This window comes from Macrobrachium rosenbergii, chromosome 32 (assembly GCF_040412425.1).
Source record: "Macrobrachium rosenbergii isolate ZJJX-2024 chromosome 32, ASM4041242v1, whole genome shotgun sequence".
Lineage (NCBI taxonomy): Eukaryota > Metazoa > Arthropoda > Malacostraca > Decapoda > Palaemonidae > Macrobrachium > Macrobrachium rosenbergii.
In genome coordinates this window covers 963,785-988,781 of record NC_089772.1, presented here as the reverse complement: position 1 = coordinate 988,781, position 24,997 = coordinate 963,785, and the positions used below count along the sequence as shown (strand labels likewise).

The window sequence follows — 24,997 nt, the reverse complement described above, 5'->3', positions numbered from 1 at the left end:
TTCTGACGAACGCCCTCACAAATTGAATATCAATAAATATGGCCAACTTATGAAATGTACTTTAGCCTATACTTTTTATACATATAGCAGGAAGACCTGTATAACTGTTCAACTTGTTAATAAGCAACCACGCAAAACATTTCCTATAAAACCTCTATGTATGAGAGCTTATTCATCTTCTATGTATAATAACTACATATATATAAGTACTCATAGTATACCTACAGTATATCTACGAGGAAGATTCCTACAAAAACTTCACCATCAGCAAAGTAATATTCATCCAAAAGACTTGTAGGTGAGAACTGAATCCTTAGACTCAGAGACTAGCGAGGCATTTCGACCCTCTCACAGGATGAGAATATTTTCCGTGTTCAAGAACTAAGATATTGTCATGACGCTTGGTCACCTACGGATTCAAAATAAATGCGATCTCATGTCACCCCAGATCATTAGCAAAGACGGAATGAGAGCAGCCACCAAAAATCATATGCAATATAAAAACCATAAATCAGACTTCGAGCTTCAGACTACAAACTTCAGACTGTGCAGTCAAAATATTATCCAGACATTGAGGAGTAAAAACCATCACCTAATAAAGAAAACCCTACCTGTCATATATATATAGGATGCCAAGATATCGCGTCGGCAAAAGTATTAACGTCACTTGAACACAGATGATCTGAGCGTCAGACTCTCATAAAACCATAATATGGCATCGTGCCCGTTTAGGACTGAACTGAAGACCTTTAAAAAATCACTAAATGGTTTATGACCTATTAGAAGAAATACTTCACAGCTATTTAAAATTTAGTATTTCACAAAACGTTATTATAACCTTGACTTCTGCATCAATTACAGCAAAAATGCACCAAGTTGACCATTGTTTACGTGGATGCGCCTAACAGTGTTACTTGTAACAAAACAGATGCAGAAGTAGTCAGGAAAATGGTTTCTGATAAGGTGGTAAATATTTGACTAGAGGAACAAATTCCTTTTAAGTGTATCAGAACTCTCTTGTGGTTGAAACCTTTTCTAAAAAAAAGAGATTGAACACCATCCTTTGTTAATTCTATGTAATGGTTTTCTACGAATGAGAAAAATCCTTCAGTAATAAAAAGTTATCCCCAAGTACTATTGAACACCATTAACTGTGGCTGGGTCAGGGAAAACCACAATGACTTACTTTAACTACTCAAACCAACTATTGAGACAACATGTCTTACATTTAGAGAGCCTAAATGCTAACTGGACTTCCTGAAACTTCGTAAAAACAATACTAACTTAAAAATCAGATGTTACTTCTTAGCACTGGGAGGGGGAACTAAATCATTCATTTTAACATAAGATCTGGGCAAAACGAGATATCATGCTAGCGAACGTGAAATGTGTATATCTCAACACCGCCCTGGTATTCATAAAGAGGAATAGTGATACTAATCCGATATGCATGTAAAGGTCCCTCCGCTTGCTCAACTATATTTTAATATTCATCTATTCCTCACACCGCCGGACTGTGGCGCAATGTATTACTGCCCTAAACAATTCTCTTGGTGTTTTGATACTACCGCAGCATTTTTGCATTTATTTATTTATTAGCTGTTAATTTACTTTTTCTTTTCTAATAGCAAATCTCCTTTTATTTCCTGAGCATGTCTCTCTTCAGTGAACATCAAATTTTTGGAATCCCACCCTCGTTGTGGTCCCTGTGGGCTTGTTTCATGTGAATAGGGTTCATGTTCTGAATAATAATGATAATAACGTCCTCATAATGGAACAAGAAAAAATGTCTTACAGTTTTCCGCAGAATAGGCTCGCCACAAGGGAAATAATGAAAAATGATAAGGTTTACAAGAATTTTATATTCCCACTGAAATAAATATTAGGCCAATGAAACCCAAAAGGGAAGGAAGTAAGTGAAGTCGTTCACAGTACAGGCCAGACAACCTCATCTTCCAGGTCATTCAGGCTTCGTGCGATGATATGATCAAGGCAGATTTTTAACAGATATTTGTTCAAACTTTTTTTTTTTTTTTGCTGATTACATAATGAAACCTTCAGGATGTTGAACACATGTCAGAGAAAAAGTGGCAGTTATCGAAATTTATTCAGAGGATGAGAAATTTTGAACGCCAAAGCAGCACTCTCATCATTTTGCCAAAGAAATTTCAGGACCTCGTTCGCTATGCTGCAACGACAGTCCATGTCGCAGAGAACAGGTTTGCATCTCCTTTGCTGAAGAAGAGCAAGTTCATCTTATTGGCCGCAGATGTTGTTGACGGGGGAAGGCTCGTTCCACAGTACCTGTCGCTGCTGTCTGAAGGATAAGTGACGTCACCTGCTCCATTTACAACGACGATGTTCACTGCGCAGTCCACCGACATAGCCATTGAGGTGAAGTCGAGCTGAATCCGGGTGTCGATTGGAGACTGCCATAAAGGAAGATATATGTGTGCATATATATGTATATATAATGCATGTATATAATATATAGACACACATGTATATGTGTGTGTATACATAGATACACACACATATATATATATGTGCGTGTATGTATACTTAATATAAAATAGTAAAATCTACCTACACTGCAAGTCACCTTTTTAGACTTTCACATGCTAAGCAAATGATTGTTTGAACTGAGAAGTGAAGGAATCTTACGGAACAATTCCATTGAAGTGGCTCCATAAATGAAAGAGGGTTAATATGGAGTCCAGGGAGATGAGAGGTAAAATTTCACGAATATTTGGTGGCTTGACACCCAACGTTGCCATCACACCCGGCTGGAACTCACCCTTATCCAGAATTCACAAGCTTTCCTCTGCCAGGTATAATTGGGCAGTGCTGGAGCAGCTATTGTGCCATTGGCTCCGACGGCAGTTGCATTGATCAGCTGTAAACATTTCAAGGAATGAAAACTGTCGTGAGTCCTTCATGAATGAGTTCTCTCAGTCAAATCAAAAAGTCTTATTTTAACTGGAGTACTTGAAAAGTTGTCTGCCCCAAAACTACGCAATATATATTTTAAATAATGATCCAACTGAGAGTTACTAACTGCATCGTTATTATAGTTATTTTTTTAATGTACTTCGAGGAACCAATTCGCTAAATTCTTAAAGAAGAAAACATGTATCCAAGTCTTTCTATCTAAAAAATTATAGCACAAATCAATTGAAAATACAGTACTGAAGAAAAAGCTAAGACAATATTATTCTAAATGTGAAAAACGAAAACTGCAAGACAGCCATAAGTCGTACCTAGGCTATAGCTGGTTCGCTTAAGGTAGATTCTTGAGCCTACGAGACGTTTGTTTGGCGGGCTCTGATTGGCTGGTACCGGAGGTAGGCGTCTGGCTCACTGTCTCATTTTTACGTCTGTAGCTCAGAAAACTAGCAATATGTTTATATTTCTTTATTTGTGTCACGTTTTGCACAAGATAGGAAAGTTTTGGTCATACCATAGGATTCGGTTTTAATCATGTTTTCCTGAAATTAATAAGATAAAACACAAAGGAATTACAACACGTAATAGTGAAGAGAGAAGCATTTAATCCTTTATACCTGTTTTACTTATCGGATTTTACATCATTCATGCAATCAAGATAAAATAAAGCTTGTGTTTTCATACAATAAATCCACCCTGAATACACCAGCCAGATTTTTAGATGCGTGTCATATGTGAAGAGTAGTGTACTGAAGAATATGTCTTATTATGTTGCATCCGTCTTGACTCAGTTTGGCAGTAGTGCCAACAAACGTGGTCTGCAAACAGCGAGAACTTTGAGGCACTGTTTAAAGTTGTCAATTAGTGATACGAGAAGTTTGCAGTTTCGACAACATTTACTGTATTATTATGTCATTACATTTTCTGTAATTAAATGCACAGAATTCCCATTATGACTGTCGAACATTTTCACTCAAGTATCATATATGTCTGTATGTCTGGACATATCTGATAAGAAAAAAAATAATCAGATGGATGCATTCAATTTAGTCTAGGTGAGAAATTTTCGTAGAAACTGTAGGCTACATGATAAATAACAGGCCTACATAATGATGAGTGCATTTATTATGGCCGCTTGTTTCTCTGGTCAATAACATCAAAAGCTTATGGTTTTCATAAGTTCATTCAATGAACGAAAGCACATTTTTTATTTCTTACCATAAAATCTGTTGGCGGTCTAAATTGAAGCCAGCACATCCAGATGCATCCATCAGATTATTTTTTTTTTATCAGATATGTCCAGACATACAGGCATATATGATATTGGAGTGAAAGTGTTCGAGAGTCATAATGGGAATTCTATGCATTTATTTATGGAAATTGTAATGACATAATAATGCGGCAAATATTGTCGAAACTGCAATCTTCTCATATCGCTAATTGGCAACTGTCAACGGCTTGGCAAACTGAGTCAAGAACGGATGCAACATAATAAGACATATTCTTCATTTTCTCTTCATATATGACACCCATCTAAAATCTGAAAGCACCAGCGTATTCAGGGTGAATTTATTGTATGAAAACACAAGTTTTGTTTTATCTTGATTGCATGAGTGATGCAAAATCCGATGATAAGTAAAAACAGGTATAAAGAATTAAATGCCTTCTTCACTTTACCGCGAATTCCTTTGTGTTTTATCTTATTGATTTCAGGAAATCATGATTTAGTTGTGTGTCAATTAATGGAATCCCATGACCAAAACTTTCCTATCTTGTTCAAAACGTGAGATAAATGAAGAAATATAAACATGTTGCTAGTTTTCTGAGCGGCAGACGTAAAAATGAGACAGTGAGCGAGCCGCCAACCTCCAGGTACCAGCCAATCAGAGCCCACCAAACAAACGTCTCGTAGGCGTAAGAATCTACCTTAAGTGAACCAGTTATAGTATGAGGAGGGAGAGAGAGAGAGAGAGAAATGACTAATTCACTATGAAAAACAGATCGGTGATACTAAAATAAGAATCACTATACTTTATCATTCCGCTGTACCAGAGAGAAAAAGTGAGAGAGACGAAAATTATATGCCTTGGAAGGCTAACTATAATTCTGCAAAGTTGTAGATGAACCAAGAGACACTACGAGCAGCAGTTCATAATGCATCACCATCTTGACTGTGAGGTCAGTCCTGAATAATGTGCTTCGTCAGTAACTGCTGTTTCCTTTTAAAACGAGGAAAGACTGCGTCTCATGAGCGAGTTTTCTGAGATCTTGTAGCAACTGACCACCAAAGTTTATGTTAACGCAGCTACAAGAGCGCTTTTTAAGCAGGTATTCTTAATTTTCTCATTTGCTAAACCTGCGTCAGTGTAGTGTAATAGGTTAGCAGGGGGTTGCTGCGTTTCCTAGTTCATGTTTGAATCCTGATGTGGATTCAGAGGTTTCCAGGGCGCAACGCACCCAAAAAGAAGGCAGGTATTCCAGAAGTATACTTGTTAAATTTGGCAGCATGATGCAACTAGTGGCCAGAACCGTTTAAGTGCTCGTGGGAAACCGCCTGAAACTCACCTTATGACAGTTGCTCGCTTTGCTGACGATTGTGATGTTGAATCCGATGCTGTTTTCTTCGGGCGTTGGTCACGAACTCGGCGTCGAAATTCGCGGACGGAAGCTTCCTCGTCCCGTACTTTAGGCCTGTCAGACTGCGGCGAGAGCAAGCGTGGTAACGGTTTGGATGGATTTGAATGACTGCACATGAAGCCTTAACTGGCGTTCCAAAACAATGGTTATCAATGGCAAAAAGTACATTACGTTATTTATTAAAGTACCATGCAATGAAAAAGAAAACAAGTAAAAAATGCGCCGAAGTTTCCTTCGGCGCAATCGAGTTTTCTGTACAGCATATAATGCTGTATGAGCTGCGGCCCATGAAACTTTCAGCCACGGCCCGGTGGTGGCCTGTCCTATAGCGTTGCCAGAAGCACGGTCATGTCTACATAAAATAAGATAAAAACTATCGAGGCTAGACGGCTGCTGTTTGGTGCGTTGGATGATTGGAGGGTGGATGATCAACAGACTAATTTGCAGCCCTCTAGCCCTAGAAGTTTTTAAGATCTGAGGGCGGGCCAAAAAAGTGCGGACGGACGTACAAAGCCATCTCAATAGTTTTCTTTTACAGAACACTAACAATGATCTAGATGTTACAGTCATTTAAATAAATAAAAAAAACAGGAAATTTCGATTGAAATGTAGAGACGGCTTAGGAGGATCTAGCTATAAGGCTCTATGCAATGGGTGTTCCGAAGTATTTAGAAGAAGAAGCCACTCTGGCAGCAAGATTGAGGAAATTCCTGTCTCATCAATCCTAACTCATCTTTTAAATATGCAAAAAACAAAAAAAAAAAACTCCATTTCACTTAGGAAAAGAAAGGAATTAATATGTCAGTTTAAATCGTCTGCTTTAAGTTGAAGGTCAGAGAGGCTGGTGAAACTTCCACATTTTCCACAACGTAGTTCTGATTGCCGTGAAGATTTTTAAGTTTTTTTTTTAACTATTACAGTTCCCTATGCGTTTGACATTTAAACAGGTAATCAATTTTCAATAGTATTGTTGATATTTTTCGAAGGTGTGCAATGTCATATCTGTAGGGACTTTTCCTTTTCCATATTATAACATGCACATGTCAGTTCTCCTCCTACTGACTTCTCTCACCACTGCATGCATAGGAATGTTACACGGAAATTACATACCTAACGTGCAATGTTGTCGCCATAAAAACTTTCAACCACTCTTCACAAATCATCATCTGGTTGCACATTCCCTACACAATGATCACAAACTGTCTATCACAAGCTCTCTTTAGGCCCATGCTCACCAACCATATCTTCACTCTCAAACTGCGCGCGCAGCAGATTCACAATTTTACTCTTTCTCGACAGGCCCCAAACTTTCCTCCTCAGTTATTCTCTTTCTATCTCTTCCCCAGTCAGAAACCTGAATATCCTCATGCCAGTTATATTAAGCGATCGCCTTCCTCTGAAAATCTTAGTCATACTCCTCCCCATACAAAGGAATAAGCGTAAGCGTACACACAAACACAATTACACACAAAATACCAACATTAGGCCTATATATATTTCCACTTATAAGCCTTCTGTACTCAGAATGGTAACCTCCGTCTTCACCTGTGACCTCAACTCAGAGCAATCCTTTTGATACAATGTAAAATTATGTATTATATATAATATATATATAGTATATATATATATATATATATATATATATATATATATATATATATATATATATATATATATATATATACATAAATACACAAATATACACAATACATATACAGTATGTTGCATCGTGCTTACCCCATACAAATGGAAAAAACAAGCAGGTTAAAAGAAGAAGAGGATATATATGATATTAAATGAGACAACTGAGAAACAGAAAATAAATTTAGCATATGGCAACAGCAATGGAGGACGGCCCTCCGTAACTAGACCAAGGAAAAGTACGTACGTCATGCAGATAAGAGGGGGCCACAACGAAACACGATCCATTCTGTCTAGGCTGAATGTATTCAGGGTTATTTGCGCCCATTTTGGAGACGTCTGTGGGGATAACCATTTGTTTACTAAATGATGCATTTGGTTGGATGATTAGGCTGTGAAAACTGGCATCAAACAACCACACTAGAAATGTGTATAAGGATTGGCAAGTAAATTATATAGAAAATGTGTACGATTTATCTTATGAATTTTTTTTAGAGAGTAAGAAATATTTTAAATGCAACATTTGCTTTTCCTGCAACATTTCTTGCAAATACTTTATAATGCTGATATACTGTCGTGAATAGCGCTCTATATTTCACTAGTAGATTTGTTGATCCTTTTCTGTTGTTTTGTAAGTGTAAGAATTCAATGATAAATTTTTGCAAACATTAAATGAATGTCATCTATTTCGTTTTCTTATGGAAAAATCTTGTCATTTTTGCCAGTTCACTGACCATCTATGGCCTGCTGAGTGACGACTTACCGATGAGACTGAAAGTGCGCAGGATTCACCGTTGGGGTATTTACCCAGACCAAAGTTTGGAGAAGTCCATTCGATTGCACCAGGTCCCAACTCTGCAACGCTGCAAGCGTCGCCCGTGCCCGTCGCAGTTGATGTCGTGCTGGCACTGGTGGAAGTACTGGTGCTGGTTGTTGTGCTGACTGAAGCACTTGTCGACGTTGTTTCTGGCCTGTTGAAATTACGAGAGATCAGTCCTTTGAGTAATATATGAAGCACATTTCGCTGTAACTTCCCTCTTGCTACACTCTCTGAGAAGTGATGCTATCCTGGTTTCCCAAAAGAAATTCTGGGATGAGGCACTGTTGTTCAAAGGGCATATTTGCTTATAACCTCCAACAGCTTTTGGTAGTAACCCATCTAGTGGAGAGAGAAGATACAACACACCCTTCTCAATCATGAACTCACGTCCACCAGAGGTTGAGAGATTCCCAGGCACCCATCCAGCAATAATTTTGACTCAACCCTTGGACAGATTACCGCAACAGTCAGTCCATGTATACCCTCTGTTCAGTAAAGTGACAACTGTTAGCATCTGCCAAATCACCAGAAAGAAAAACCCTGTAGCAGACACTGCATCCAGGATAGAAATGAACAGGGTTCTCAACTGCAGTTGAACATCGAAGAACTCGCTGATGCCAGGCAAAATCTAAAACAAGGTCTAAAACAAGAGACTGTGGTACCATCACAGCAAGTCTGAAATAGGAAGACATCTTTGGTGACACGGGGCGAACCTTCCTCTGCAATACCAGTATGAGCTGCCTGCAGCCCCTTGTGCCAAGATCTCTAAACAAGGAAAGTGTTCAGCCTCATCCCAGCCACTTGGCAAAGGAGTGAACATAGATTACAAGCCACACCACGACGCATGCATCCGTCAGTTCACGAGAACAAAATATTGTAAGTTGCCAGTGAACCTTGTTGGCCCCGGCAGTGCTCTTAGAGCAAATGTCAAGGATTCCCAATATCTCTGTGAGGCTGTGTGGCTGATGTACATCAACCACACATGACATTACACGCACAGCCCAAGAGCGAGAGCCTATGCCAGCTGAAGGCTAGCTTAATTTAAAGCAAATGACAAATATCATGCTATTTTCACCTATATCCACATTTAAAGGGCCATATCCAAGAAACGTCTTTCATTAATGATGTATTCTATTGACACTAAGGAAGGGTTAAGATAATAAAACAACTTCTTGTATCTAAGCAACATAAAAAACAGCTTAAGAGTATTAAAACAAGCATCTAGATGAATCAAGGTAACGGTTGAACTCTGAAGTCAAATATGATTTAATCTTGTTTTTCATTTTCTCCATGCATAAAATTTCAGATTAATCCTCATAACACACACACACACACATATATACACTATATATATATATATATATATATATATATATTTATATATATATATTGAAAAGAAGTAGAAAATTTCACAAGTAGGCATTTCATCAACTTTTTACTGTCACTAGACGAAAGGAAAAGGAAGGAAATTAGCAAACTTTTTCATGACGGAAACCAAAATTGTTATTAAAAGTTCAAATGATGATCAGTCACCTAAAAATCCAAGAGCTTATCGGGTGGAAGAAATGGAAAATGAATAAGATTTTAGTAACTGGGAGCTGAGAAACGAAGAATTTCGAACAAAAATCCTGGAAGAGTAGTCTGCAGACTTCAGTGTGGGAAGCATCAATTGAGGTTTTCCTCAGGAACTTAATTTAAATAATAAAAATAAAAAATCTTACTGGCACGAAGGAACGGGTTCGAAGGTCACATTAGCAGACCATCCAGAATAGAAGTTTGTTCCTGTTCGGAAGAAGAGGATCATCTGATTGCTCGGGGAAGTGAATACTGTACCGGCAGCAATGTCTTGATCACAGTAGCTGCAAATATTAGACAAAAGCAGATATATCAGTTTATTATCTACCAAAATAATGTAAGTAAATTATCTTTCCAAAGGTCGGTGAAGTTCTAGTGCGCGCTAGTGCATTATCCACTTCCAAATAAATAGAGATATTTAAGCACCAAGGCCAAGGATACTTGATCATTTGAAATTATCTTCATCGTTGGCACAATCATTATAAGAACATAAATAATTTTTCAAAGTGTCGGTTAGACCCAATAATGCGGCCAAAATGCTCAAGAATCGTTTACAGCAAACTTTTGAGTCCTTACACTTCTCCGACAGTAAGACTACCGGTCCTTATTTCAAGGGAATCGAAATAGCAGCAGCTGTTTCCAGCACAATAATCGTCTCTTCCGTAAAGTCTAAAGGAATTGAACTTTATCTTCACAGTGGTACACACAGGCGCCTGGATCCATTTCACACACTTTATACCTGTAAATTCAAAACAGAAAAGATAATAAAAGGAGGAGAGAATACTTCGTACTGCTAATGCTAACATTACTTCTGCAGTTCTTGAATTGATTTTTATTTCAAGATTCGTGAACCAAAGCAGAAAATAATGTGCTTATAAATAGTATGCATTTTCAGGCCTCTCTCTTTCATCCTGTTTTATGTTATGGTGGATGTATGTGCTCATTCTCCTTTCATGAAGGCGGTTCTTTGGGGTCTGAGTGACTAGAGGCTCTAGGCAGAAAATCCAAGCACCGTAGACAACTCAATTAGTGGAAGAAGCATAGTGCATTTCTGACTAGCGATGCCCAAAGGAAAGGCAGTGGACAGCTACATGTACTGTAAGCTTTCATTTCTTTGCCCAGGAGAGAGACAGGAATTCTTAGTCCTTTTATGAATGCCAGTGGTAGTAGTAGTCACTTTCCGTGGTGTTCTTGTCAGAAAAGGTTTTACACCAGGAATGCTTTTCTTAACGATGACTTGTTAGAAAATAAAAAGAATCGCCTTGAGCTGAAGTAAGTCATAAAACTAGTCATTGCTCACTTTTACTGAAGTACAATGGGAATGGCAAGGCAGTCAGTCTATGTTTCAGCTTACGACACTGCATCCTTGGACTTCTAGTAATTGGGAAAGAGGGAGGACTGAAGAGAAGGTCCACTCTTTTATAACTGAGAAGGAGGAATCAAGTCATCTTCTGTCAGACTGCCTTCTGGGCATATAATTCAATGGTTACCCAGTTTAAAAGTAATCATAGTCTTTAGCCTATTTGAATTTATTGATTTGCATGATATCAGCAATGGTGGTCACCAGGCATACTTATCGTCAACATTTCCAGTGGAAAGACAGAACTGCCCAAGAGAAGGAAGGGAAGGGTAAAGTTGAGCAACGGGCAACCAGGCCACTGCATGCCAAACATTCTCTGACCTTCGGATCCGACAGTAGGAAATAGCCGGCCATAGCAGTCCTCAGAAAGCGTGTACAGATTTCAGTCTCTCCGATGAACATATATAATTCTGTAACTGAAGAGCCTTGGCCATCAACTGCTAAACAGTCAAACATTAATACAAAACATCCAAGGTATCGGACAATTATTTGTGAAATGATCAAACTTCGTGAGAGGGACTCAGAATGAAAGGCTGAGGGGAACGAGCTCTCATGCCGAACCCGAAGGCAATTAACGTTAGGTTCAAAAGGTTCCTGTTTCAGGAAATGGTAAAGACAAGGACTACCGATCCTGAGTTCGAGGGAAAGCGCAGATGATACATCGGACATGAGACCACCTGATGCCGCGTTGGAGGTGCCTGAGAAACAGCATGCTGCCGTATAATGTAAACTTACCTGATGAGTAATGATTGGGGTAGTTGGGAGATGTTACTGTCCCCGGTGCAGTGACATTTGCTGAGCAACCTGAGAGAAGACTATCTGCAACGCAAAAGAAAATAACTAGGATCAAGGACAAAGCTCTCGTCCAAAACTGTAGTTTGAGCAAGTATGAGTTCTAGCCATTCTTCCAGTCAGTGAATCACCTAGAGAATGCACGTTTTTCCTTCATATAATCCACTATTCTTACATCCTGAAGTCTGTTATCCAGAATGCATTGATTTTAAATAAATAAAGCTACTCTCTCAGAATGACTGGATATATTACATTTAATAATGTGCTTGGTATGGGCTATGTTTTCAATAAGCCCTTTGTTTTTGTCATATTAAGGCCAATCAATTCAAGGATGAAACATACTTACAAAATAACTTTATATAAGATTTACCATAATAAAAACTGATATTTTGGGATGTGGTATTTCAGATCTAGAAGAAAATTCTATTAACCCCAAGAACTGCAGAATCTCATTCGTTTCTGTCAAAGGAGCTATCAAGTATTCTCTACCAAAGACCAGAAATCACCCTCTTACCGTAGTAGCCTTGAATGACGGTCTCACAGTGAGTGCCACTTGTTCCGCTGCGACAAACACAGGAACAGTTCTTTCCTACATAGCCATCGTTCTGGCAGGTTCGTGGTTATGCCGCAGTTTTTGCATCCATTTTGCTGATTGGTAAAGTGGAAAGGACAAGGAAGGATAGCACTAGATTATTGAATCTCCTCACTATTGTTTTGTCCAATGTCTCAGTTATAAAGCACCTTGTATATACTGAATGTGACGCCAATTGTAACCACCTTCACTATTCGTACTGCAACAGGTAAATCATACTAGCTTCAACTTACTAATGCAAGGATACATCGTGTTGGCCAGTAGCTTGTCATAGTGGCTCAGCCCATATCTGTTGCCAATGAGTTCTTGCGCCAACGGATTCTTAGTTACTATTGTGTTTTTGCCGTTCACAGAAAAGTACTGTTCCAACGGCAAGACAAAGCCGACGGTACTGCGAATTATACGGACTCAAAAAAATGTATTGCATAAATTCTTGTGACAAGTAGATTGACTGGAGCAGAAACATTCAGATTTCTTTTTAAAGCTTCCAGGGTTGGTTCCAGCGACTGCGACCACCAGAAAAGACAGAGCAGAAAAATGCCGAAATTCGGAGAATGATTTTGTTTACTAGAACATTCTATGCCCTAAATACTGCACGAACACTGAAAGTTCAGTTAGTGACCGAAGGCAAGGATATGAAGTGTAATGCATATGCATTTGTTTCCAGCATAATCTAATTCACAAAACTGTTACGCAACCTTATTTCGTAATTGCAGGTAAATTATTGGTGTTTGTACTATAAGAATTCCCTTGGGTATAACAAAGAAATGATAAAAGGCGTGTAATTTAGACCTACTGTACGCCAGACATAGAATGTATATAAATATTCATATCATTTTATATTCTTCAGAATTTTTCATCTATACATGTAAACTATATAAATACCGATTAAGCATCAGTTTCCGCGTAACTACATGGACTCAATAATGAAGGCACAGATCACAAATAAAAATGAAAACGCGAAGATTATATTTTCAAAAGTCCAACTCATTTTTCACCATCTGAAAAGAAGTACAGGCTCCTGGACCTGGTGAAATGTTCTCTGACTTCAAAGTTAGCCTTTCGTGCATAGACAGCTATTAAGTGTACGGAGAAGTTTTTATGCATTGGAATTTATCACTAACAAAAAAAAGTCTGTAACAATTCCCTTTCAACTCGCTCCTTCTGATTCTTCTATTCAGTTTGATGATAAGGAAATCCAGCTTCGAATATCGGCCATAAGAGAGGTTGCATAATTACATTAGACGGGCCTCGATCCTCTTATTCTGAACTATACAAATAAATGAACTCAATAGTTGCGGTTGTCTCTGAGTGAAAAACGTCGAGATAAAAGGAATAAAAATTAAAGATTACCTTAAGACGTTAACAAACCCGAAGAGAAAGGAATCAGATGAAAATCTATAAACTGGGGCTCTGTAGTAAGCTTTAAGAAAGGTGTCAGTCAACTTACATTCGAACCATAGTGCATATCTGATGAGAAATCGTATGGCAGAGAGTAGTTGTCAACACTTTTCAGGAAGTTTCCCTCCTTGCCGGGTTGTACGTTTGCGAGAATGATGGTCACGTAGCCATCCCTGTCGGAACGTGACTGTTCGTGGAGAAATCCCATGGCGTGGCCCACCTCGTGAGCAAACAGTCCCCAGCTGAAAGTAAATGAGAGATGACAATAACATTAGGGACCCATAGAGCAACTGTTGAAGGAACAGACAGCATGATTTGTGGATACATAACAAAGAAATACCAATTGAAAAAAAAAGCTCAAGTATATTCTTCAAGTTCAAACAACTTAAATTAAAATGTAATACGTAATGTTCTGAGAACGAGGTTCTCATGTTAAAACAGCGTATCATTGTTCAATGGATATGCAAATGAAGGGTTGCATGTCCCGTTGGTATTTTGCACAGGGAACCCTTCTGCTGGGTACCAAAGACTCACCGAAGAGCATCCAGTTCCGATGGACAAATCCTGGGGTGATGGCTGCATCCCGACGTATGACCAGCACCCAGAGCCTTTGATAAAGTTCAAGTAACTGCTTGGAGGAGTCCCTGTGATCAACTGGAAGTCAATACAAGTATGCTCCTTCCAGTGAGCCAGACCAGCCTCTACTGCTGTGGTACTCACAGCCGCTGGAACAATGTAGAAGAAAAATAGCAAATGATTCTCATTATTTTGTTGAGGCGAGAAGGTAAACGAATCCTGTGATATTCTGGACGAAGAGAGGGTTTCAAGGATCGTTTCTTTGTAAAAGGACAAATATGAAATGAATGACTTCAAGTGTTATAAGGACTATAGCATTACTTAATACTGTATATCTGGGAAGGTGTTGAGTAAGGATAGAATAGAATATAGGAGTTAGGCCGAAGGCCAAGTGCTGGGGCCTATGACGTCATTCAGGCCTGAAACAGAAATTGTCAGTAAAAAGGTTTGAAAAAGGTACAGAAAAATAAATGAAGGGGGTTGTTCCTAGGAGTCGAAGGGACGCTGCAAAGAACCTTAAGGAATGCTTACAGGGAGTAAAGTTTTAACTAAGAGAGTAACAGCTAAAGAAGTTGCAATGCGAGAGCTGTGCGGCACTAGACGAAGGAAAGGGTGTGGATCAAGAGTTTGTAATAAAACAGAAGTTAGAGAGGTTTCTGAGCAAAAGGGAAATGGAAAAATATTACAGTAGACTTGACAGAAATGCCGAGGCATATGTTGACTTGCTGTGCAGAATACGACTTCGCAAAAGCAGTCAGCATCTGTCATGAATCAAGGGACGATAGATCTCGTAGACGGGCTGGTCTCAGACGAGGAAATTTTGTTTCCATGGCTGCTTGGTACTTTTAAGGATATTTTTACCAGTCTGAAAACGATATATTTTCATCTGATTCCTATATCTTAGGGTTTTTGGAAGATAAAAAAAGAAAAGAGAGTTGTAGAAGCAAACCTGGAAGGGGAATTTGAGCGAGAGTGAGGTTTTGAGGGTCAGTGGAAACAAGAATGTTAGGCCAGCAACTGTTGAGATGGACAGTGAAGGAATAGCAGCTGATTCATTCTCAAGCTGATTCATTCTGGGATTTAAGGTGAAAGCACCAGATGACAACTATGTCAAAGAAGACCGCCAGAGTTCTCCAGAAAGTCTGGAATGTAGCTGGAAATATGAAATGGTAGTAAGGGCAGCCCTCTTTTACAGAAATTAATTGTTTATACTGAAAGCCATTGGGTGACATATATTGAATCTTGATGATATTAATTTATAGTGTCTGAGGGGTAGGAGGAAGGGTGAGAAATGAATCAGTTCGAGGAAGATGAGGTCAAATGGTGAAAAACAGCATCTGAGTATTTGAAGGGGGTGACAATGTGCAAAGAGGGGAAGGCGGTAGGGTTGGTAAAAAGAGTGTTTCAAGGAAGTCCTGGCCGGAGGAGCAGAAGACTGCTGGAAAGTGGCTGCATGAACAGGATTAAGCACTGCCAAGTAAGGAGCTTAATTAATTTCTAGGAAGCATAAGAATGTATGAAATAGGGATCAGCATTAATAAATGTATGGTGTAGGATCACTGTAAGACTGATTAATGCACAGGATTTGGCTATACACATTATTTTTAATCCTTTCTTCTTCTTTGCTCTTTGCTTACCTTTTTTTCACTTATTCTATTTTGTGAACATATACTAGGTTGGCATTCGAATGCCTTTCAGCTTGTTCTACTAAGAAAAATGTACATTGATAAAGATAATAATAACAGTAAAAATATAATAATAATATTGATTTGCGAATGATCGATGCATTATTAGCACTAATAAGAGAGGCATTCTTGTTCATGTGGTTATCCTGTCGTTGCAGATCTCTGAACATTCGATAAAATGCAAGTGGTCATTCACTCACTGTCTCCAAACTGGTACGGCACAACTGGAGTTCCGTTTGGTCCATTTGGCCACCTCGAGGAAAGGGATGGTATGGCCTTCCTCTCCAGAAACTGCCTTCTCTGCTCAGGAGACAGCAAGATGTCGCTTTCAAACAGCTCTTCGCCGTTGACGTGAGTGGGGTTGACGTTCTCAAATCCACCGAGCTGTTGGGGTGGGTTCATAAAGTATATCGCGTTCCTTTCTCCAAACAAAAGACTGCAGCATTAGAGTAAAAATACTTAAACAGATGGCAATAGGTTACCAAAACTCCAAACATAAGAAAATGTAAGTTCTTGGTATTTGAAATGAAAACTAAACAAAGGTTTTGGTTTCTCTAAAATAACAGTACAAACATTTACGAAAAAGCTGGATGTTTATCATGATATGAAACCTTAATCTTGACTAATATTGATCCTATTAATCTTGACTGTTTAGCATCACAGAGTCGTCAACTTAACGAACGGAAAGAGAAAAGTCACCGGAGGGCACTTACGTCTTCTTTCATCGGGATGGGAACAGCATCGGCGTTGCTTGGAGGGGTGAACATAGGAGGGTCTTTTGCCTGGGGATGAAATCAGTTCCTGAGAACATGACATTGGAGAAAGGAGGCAGCGATTGAGACGTATATATAGAAAACAGTTACACTGAAGTGAAAGCCAGAGGAGTAGTAAGCTCGTTGTTACGAAAGCTAGTCAGAACTCAGAGGTATTTCTATGATAACCCGACATTCACAGCACCCATTGAGGGGTGGTGCTCTCTTGGCATTACTAACTTAGGCTGTTTGCAGCGTACCTTCGGCCCCTAGCTGCACCAACGTTTTAGCATTTTACTTTGCCTCCATCCCCACTTCCTTTCGTCCAACTTGCTGTCCAACCACGCCAACTCCATCTTTTCACTCTCTTAATCACTGAATGGCTGAAAGTGCTTCAATTCTTTCTTGGCTTTATGGCCACATTTTTGTAAATCAACTAATCATTCATGTCAACTCAAGATGCTGGATTCTAAACCTGAGCAATAGAGGGCCCTGTGACACATAACTAAGCGTTCAAAAACTTCGTCACAGTAATGTTTGAATGATATATGGTTTATGAATGTTCCCCCGTCAAGCCAGGCACTGAAGCGGTCCTTTCGGCCAAACAGCGCTCAAGACAGTGAAAAGAGCGGGTTGGAACGGTGGGACAGCATGGTCAGGAGGACCAGGAAACGACGAAAATGAGGCCCAAGGACCTAGAGGTGGAACTGGGAGAAAACTCCTGCACAATTGCATTAAGAATACCAGTCAGAGAGGGTTGGACAGCAACATTGGGGAAAGTCACACTAATGTTGAAAGGCTGAAGGATATAAAAAAGCTGGTGACACGTTGTCTTTTCAGCTCCTCGGCCCTACAAAGTCAGGAACTGTCTGCTGAGCCATGTAAGGGATGCTGGTTTCTTAAATTCATGGCAAGACATTTTTCTTAAATTTTCTTCTCTTATTTTTTGCCTTTCAAATCTAAAATGTGTTCCGCTGAAAAGCGACCACAGAATGCATGACCTTTCAGCCCTGGTCCCTTGAAGATTTCGGCAATGGAGAATGAGCGAGAATCAAAGGAGCAAAATCATTTGCATGAACACTCACCGGAAACTGACGCTTCCCTGGATGGTCATCCTGTTGGTGAAACAAGTCAGTTCAGTGAATTTCTCTCGTTATTGTACTCTAAGTTCTCTGATATTTGCATAAATGATCAACGTTTGAATCTTAAATCTGAATAATTAGCATAAGTGTTTTCACCTTTAGTGTGAGATTAAGAAATAACTACTGTAAATACATGAACGTTAATACAATCAATGGTTATTTCTTCAGTGGTTCTATCGCATTTGAGTAAATTAGCAGCTTGAGACTTTAGTAACAGTATATTCCGAGTGACATCACCGAATTTTGACTGAGCAACGTTTCCTTTCATTTTTACTACCAGAATGATAGGTTTCTCTGTCGTTGTCTCCTGAAATTAAAGGCAGTTATTGAGATTTACAGTTGTCTTCAATATATATATATATATATATATAGAGTATATATATATATATATATATATATATATATATATACATATATATATATATATATATGTATATAAATGTATATATATATATTCATATACATATCTATACATGTATGTGTGTGTGTGTGTGAGTGTGTACCTCATCAAACTTTTCCTCTGCTGACAGGGGATGGCTCCAAGAAATGATAAGACATCCACTGCCACATTCATGTTCTAACTGCTGAACTGTAGGTGAACCCTTTTTGCTGGGATCTTTCACAGCATAAGCTACTCCATACACCTACCCAGAATTGCTATCAGCAGCGCATCAGACCCCTAGGCACACTGCACCATTCACCTGTATCTTGCATACACCATCTCGGTCACTGGAAATAGAAACCCTTTCTTTCCAGTGCCTCGGTCACTTCGTCTGCCTAGATTTCCTTTGGTCTACCTCTACTCCTTCCTCTTAACACTTCCAAGTAACTCATTCCTTTCACCAGTCTATGTCTCCCCATTCTTCCCATGTGATACAATAAGATATTAATTCACATCAACTGTTTCAACATTTGTCTTTTTAATTGTATTCAGCATCCACACTTCACTCCTATAAAGTACAGTCGGCTCAACAAAGCTCAATACGTATACTGTATTATTAATGGCAGCTGGAGTTGAAAATGATCCAAGTTGGGAAGCAAGGACATGGGCACATCCTGCTGAAAACCACAGCATCTCAGTTGACCTAATCAAGGAAATATAAGCCTAATACTCTGTAGACTGTTGTGGGTCACACACAAGGTGGATACAGACATGACTATCACCCTCATCACAGTAATTTGACCTGCGCTATTGGTGTAATTGCAACCTCAACACCATTTCAAGACGAACTTATAAATAAAAACAGTATTAGTCTAGAACAATGACATTTTTATGGAACACTCACCTATTAATGCGCTAATATTTGGTATGTCCTCGCCTCCATGATTCTTTTTACACAATTTGCTACGCTTTGGTATCAATTCTATCAGTTATTACGAATCAACCCTTCATCAAAGGGACTGCTAATTTTTTCTCGTCACACTTTCAAAGGGCTGCCAGAACTCAAGTGGAAGACGGATTCATCAGTGAACAACACACTTTTCCACTCATTTAAATGCCATTCTTTATGCATATTAACATACGCAAAATTAAACCCAGCTGTTTTTCACAGTCTAGAGCCTCGATGGCCAGGTCGGTTAAAGCAGCAGCTCGGACTTCTTAGAGGTCTGTGTCGCGGGTTCAAATCTGCAGCTGACCGGTCAGAGAGGCGGGCACATTGCTGTCCGTATAGACACCTCGGGATTATGTATGTAATCAACGGATAGGTTTGCTTAAAGCAAATGGGTGTTACAGACTAATACACATACAAACAAAGCCACTCCAACATCTTCTAAAACCATAACAGACACCTCACATGTCTCGACTGTCGACCTAACTGCGCAACGACTCCTCGCTGCTGGGAGAAAGGGCACTGGTGGCTGGTACAATACTTGTACATACGCTACCAAAGTCTAAGCAATGACAGGCAGGGCAGCCGATCGAGACTACAGTCTACCCCAAAAGCCAAATCAAAGTCCTTCAAAAAGAAGGCATCGTGCTTACCCCATACAAATGGGAAAACAAGCATTTTAAAAGAAGAAGTTTTTCACAGTCTCTTAAATCCAACCTGCTTTTTCAAATAATACTAAATGGTATGAACTGAGGGTCTACGATGGAGATGAGGATTTTCCTCCTTAAGCTGCTTGAATGTAATGGGTAAATTTGCTTCAACCTCTCTTTTCTAGGGGTTGGGGGGACTTGCCTTCCCCACTGTGTCTGCACCTTGATGCCTCTATAGTGTGTCGAGTATGTCTCCGCCCTCCCGGTCAGTGTTGCCAGATCTACAGATTAATCTGAAATTACAGGTTTTGTAGCATGTTTCAGATTTTCAGATTTTCCCTCTTGAATAGGCAAAATCTACAGATTTGTACCATTCTCATCTCTAATTCCTAAAACTGACCTGCGAAACCGTAGAATCTTTTTTAAATAATTGAAAATTATGGTACCCTATGGTCTCATGCATACATAATTCCAGACTTACACGTAAACATCTTAGGAGGGCAGTTGGCATTTCAGGAGGAGTAGCAAGCAATTTTGCTGTTTATGCCTTGGTGCTGCTTATGGTAGTGGCCAGAATGAACAATACAATGCATTAACACTTTATATTACGAATGTTGCCCTGGGTGCCATGCTTACAAATCTGGAATCTATTTTACAGAGACTAACCAACCATATAACCAAATTATATCTGTTATCTATAGACTTTGTTTTGCCGGCTTTCAGAAACTTAAACAGACAAAATTTAATGCAATCTGAGTCATCACAGATAAGCATTTCACAAATTTCTGTTGTTTCAGCTGGTAAAACAGTTTTGGAATGCCATCTCAGTAAGACATGTTGATTAGACACCACTACAGAAAATAAGAATCACGGAAACTGAGAGCTTCAAACTTTTGGAGGAAATGTATCTTGGTATCGAAGTGAGGACTGAACAAAAATTAAAACATCTTAGCTAAACATTTTGGATTTCTTTTATGAAAGCAGCCCTCAGATTTACAAAAGCCTTCTTTTTGACTTAGGTGTAATTGGATTAAGAATTACCTTCCTTGATTTATCTGGTGTCTTCTTTTAGCTATTAAGTAAAGTCTGATCTTCAGATTATTGGCAAAGAGTCAAGGTTGCTTAGTAATTTCCTTCAAAGGTATGACGTTAACCCTGGTATGACACCATAACTACTCTGGAGTAAAGTAACATCACTTAGGCAAATCTTTGTTACGTTTACCCCACTGAAAATATAAAGTTGACAGAATTTTTTCTGCTACATATAGTATTAAAATAAATAAGGAAGTAGGTTATCTACTGAAACACGATGAAAAATAAGTAAAAAGGTTATCTACTGAAACACTTACAAGTTTGTTCCATTACTTGTAGTGACTTGGAGAAATACCATAAATTATTTGGATGTGTCCAGAATATAAAAATAATGTTGAATGAATGTTCTTTAATTTGTCCGAAATTTCTTCCTAATTATGTGCAAATGCACAAAAATAGCATTTTATGAGTAAACACCGGATCGTGTGGTTTATTGAAAGATTTTATTTTGTAACTAAAGATTTCTATAGATTTTTTTAAAGAAGACGTTCAGATTTAAGAAAAAAAAATTGTCTGTCAACACTGATCACAGTACTTGCTCTTGAGAAGGTTAATGCTGGCGTCACACTTTGGTGATTCAAGACCGCGACTGTTGTAATTTGCTCATTACGACGCGATTATACTCTAGGTACGACCAAATCAGCATGATTCGTAACTGCGTCTCCGAGTTTGGCGACGTCCATCTAGTGATGGCGTATGTGCAAGGCTGCACAAAACCTACGCGGTCGAGCCACAACGACTGTCAATAGTCGCCATGTCATGCCGCATGACGCAACTGTAATGTCATCACAAGTGACGAGACGGCATTGGCATTGGATTATGTCAGACGTAACTAGCAATGTCAACATGAGCCATCCAGTACGACGTACGCCACGTACTTGGCAACCCCACAGCATGTGCAGTAGGGATGTACAGTAGTGTATTTTGGCTCCTCCTTTGGCGGGGATGTGCAGTAGTGTATTTTGGCTCCCTTTTTTTTCCTTTTTATTATTGTTCACACAATGGTAAAAAGAAAAAAGTTCTTCTTGCAACTGTTCTCTAATAATGCTACTGTAAATTCGTTTTGTACATTTTCAAGGTTATTGTGAAAAGGCATTTTCACGACACATGACGCTGCTGTTGTGTGTGTTGGCACGGGATGTAACTAAGTTGGGCATAAATCGTCATGAATCGTCGTGCCTTCATGGATGTCGCCATCATGTAAAAACTGTTAAATGTGGGCCTGGCCTGAATCATCAGTGATGGGTGTGTACGACTACACACGCTCGTAATCTCATCTCAATGTGCGCACTGCTGTCGTAAATGTTCATTATGTATGACGTCGTGGTGTTGTAATCAGCTGATTTTTCTTTTTTTTGAGGCCCGAGGCCTGTGGCTGATGCCGATCAGTGGCCAACAGTGTTGTAACGAGCAAATTACGACGGTCGTGGTCTGGAATCGCCAATGTGTGATGTTGGCATAAGTGTTGCTCAAGGCTTTTCACATCTGTTTGTCGTTAAATTTCACCGCATTTTATACCTAATACCTGGATCACACATTGGCGATTCAAGACGGGGACCATCGTAATGGCTGGGTTTGGCAACCAATCGGCATCAGTCACGGGCCTTGGGACACAAACAAGAAAAAATAAATAAGTAAATAAATAAATAAATAAAATCAGCTGATTAGGACACCACGACGTCATATGCAATGAACCATTTATGACAGCACTTCGCAGATCGAGATGTGATTATGTAAGTCCGCAGTTGTACGAGTAAGTCGCCGATGATTTAGGCCATGCCCACATTTAACGGTTCTTACAGGACGGCGACTTCCATGAAGGCATGATGATTCATGAAGATTTAATCATGGTGTGCTTACGTCACACGCCGACATACACAAGGGCCCCGTCATGTGTCGTGATCATGGATGCCACCATATATAAAGTGCCAGGTGAACTAGGCACTCATCATTCTCGTTGCAGCCACAGACAGAGGAAGAAGAAGATGGGGGACATGGATTTGCAGAACCTCATACCTGACAACATGCATGGTCCAGAATTAGTAGAATGTATTTTGGATGATTATGATGCAATGTTGCAGTTAAGAGTTATTAAGTGCCTGGAAGAACGAAAACGCAAGAAGCAAAGAAAACCAAGAAGATGCTGGGTCTGGCCCTACTTGCAAAGAAGACAAGAGAAAGGATACCATGACAACCTGATGAAAGAATTGACAACTGAAACTCCAGGGCTGTACTAGAATTTACAGGATTACAGATGAGCTTTCCAATCAAATTGTGGAACGGGTCACGCCCTACATAAAGAATATTCTCACATTCTGGAGAAGACCCACTTAGCCAGGCCTGCATGTTCCAACTACCCTATGTTTCCTTGCAACTGGAGAATCCTACAAGAGTCTGTCCTACCAATTCCGAGTAGCTCCCAACACGATCAGCAGTATTGTTGCCTGAGACTTGTAGGGCCATTGTGGCTGCTTATGGAGATGAGGTCATTGCAGATATGCAGCACCCAAGAGCAATGGAAGGGGGTAGCCCGTGGATTTGAGCAATGGTGGAATTTCCCACACACCCTTGGAGCAATAGACGGGAAACATCTGCCTCCGGAAACAGCCCGTGCCGGAACTCATTATTTTAATTATAAGAAGTTTAACTCTGTAATTCTATTACCAGTTGTTGACGCTTAGTACAACTTCGTGTGGATGTAGGTGCCATAGGGTCCGAGTCTGATGGTGATGTCTTTGCCAAGACACAGCTCACCCAAATGCTTGATCGACTTGAAGCCAACCTGTCTGTCTCTGAAAGATTGCCAAACGAAGCTGAGGATAAACCCCCAGTCGACTATTTCTTCACTGGAAATGACGCCTTCACTCTTAAGAAGTATATGATGAAACCCTGCACGAAATCTGACAATACCTGAACGCATCTACAATTATCGACTAAGCAGGGCAAGACGTGCAGTGGGGAATGCCTTTGGGATCCTACCAAGCAGGTAGATATTGTTCACAATTATTATTACTGTTTCTATTTGGTCTGCTTGTTTAAATACGCATTTAATATGAAATGAAATACCTTTTGTATACCAACTAATTCTGATAACTAAATCAATATTTTTCATTTGTCTCGCACAGATTCAGCGTTTCACGCCCCCCTTCTTTGTCATGATGGCGTCGAGTCCAAGGTTTTGGCCGCTTGTATGTTGCACAACTTAAATTTGACAGGAAACCCTCATGCCAGAAGTGAGGGAGATCAAGAGGACTCGTGACACTTGAGGTCGTGCCTGGTAACTGGGGTGTCTGAACAGCGTTTATTAAGCCTGACTCTCCCAAACCGGCAGACAGCAACCATGACTGGCAAGGGTTCCGTTCATTGGCAGGATTCAGTGGTATAAGAAGACAATAGAAAATGCCTTTTCATACTTCAGAAAAACATGTTGAAACATTTTGTAACTTTCCTAAATAAAAGTTAAAATTCAAAAGTATCTATATCATTACCAAATATATTTTCTTTTAAGTTGTATTCAGTGTCATATTTATCTATATGAGAAATACTCAATGTATATCAAGAATACTGAGTGAAATATATATTTTACTCAAAATAGAAAATCCCTTTTCATTTCTTATATACTTCAGAACATTCTAACAAACTGTATTTGATTGCAGTCAACTCACTGACTCATTTGTATAGAAAATCATGCTTAAAAACTATGTAATAGTTAAAATTCAGAAATATTTATATTATTACAAAATATATTTTATTGTATGTTGTATTCTGTGTCATATTTTAACGCTATGGAGAGACATAAGTCACTGGCATACACATTAGTAGTTGTGGAAGTTGCAATACCTTCAGCAGACTTGGTTATATTCTACTTCAGGCAGGCACACACACGAATGAGAACTGTCAAATCACTGTTGAGAAGCACACTACTGCGCATCAGTTCTCCACTGCGCAGGCTGTGGGTTGCCAAGTATATGGTGTTCGTCGTACTGGATGGTGAATGTTGACATT

General features: G+C 39.4%; 1 protein-coding gene across 1 annotated transcript in view; it reads right to left on the bottom strand.

Annotated features, from left to right (window-relative positions):
• Window positions 1-1,842: 1,842 nt before the first annotated feature.
• The window catches only part of LOC136855604 (zinc metalloproteinase nas-34-like), a 31,878-nt gene continuing 8,723 nt past the window's right edge, over window positions 1,843-24,997 (bottom strand). Inside the window, exons 4-19 of the mRNA XM_067132698.1 lie at window positions 18,197-18,226; window positions 17,863-17,892; window positions 16,739-16,807; window positions 16,226-16,409; window positions 14,299-14,489; window positions 13,814-14,006; window positions 12,597-12,723; window positions 12,286-12,419; window positions 11,715-11,798; window positions 10,196-10,358; window positions 9,766-9,903; window positions 7,988-8,195; window positions 7,472-7,563; window positions 5,512-5,645; window positions 2,798-2,896; window positions 1,843-2,429 (exon numbers count right to left, since the gene is read on the bottom strand). Coding sequence (XP_066988799.1) covers window positions 13,866-14,006; window positions 14,299-14,489; window positions 16,226-16,409; window positions 16,739-16,807; window positions 17,863-17,892; window positions 18,197-18,226 — 645 coding nt within the window. The 3' untranslated portion in view covers window positions 1,843-2,429; window positions 2,798-2,896; window positions 5,512-5,645; ... (6 more) ...; window positions 12,597-12,723; window positions 13,814-13,865. The remainder of the gene's footprint in view (window positions 2,430-2,797; window positions 2,897-5,511; window positions 5,646-7,471; window positions 7,564-7,987; window positions 8,196-9,765; window positions 9,904-10,195; window positions 10,359-11,714; window positions 11,799-12,285; window positions 12,420-12,596; window positions 12,724-13,813; window positions 14,007-14,298; window positions 14,490-16,225; window positions 16,410-16,738; window positions 16,808-17,862; window positions 17,893-18,196; window positions 18,227-24,997) is intronic.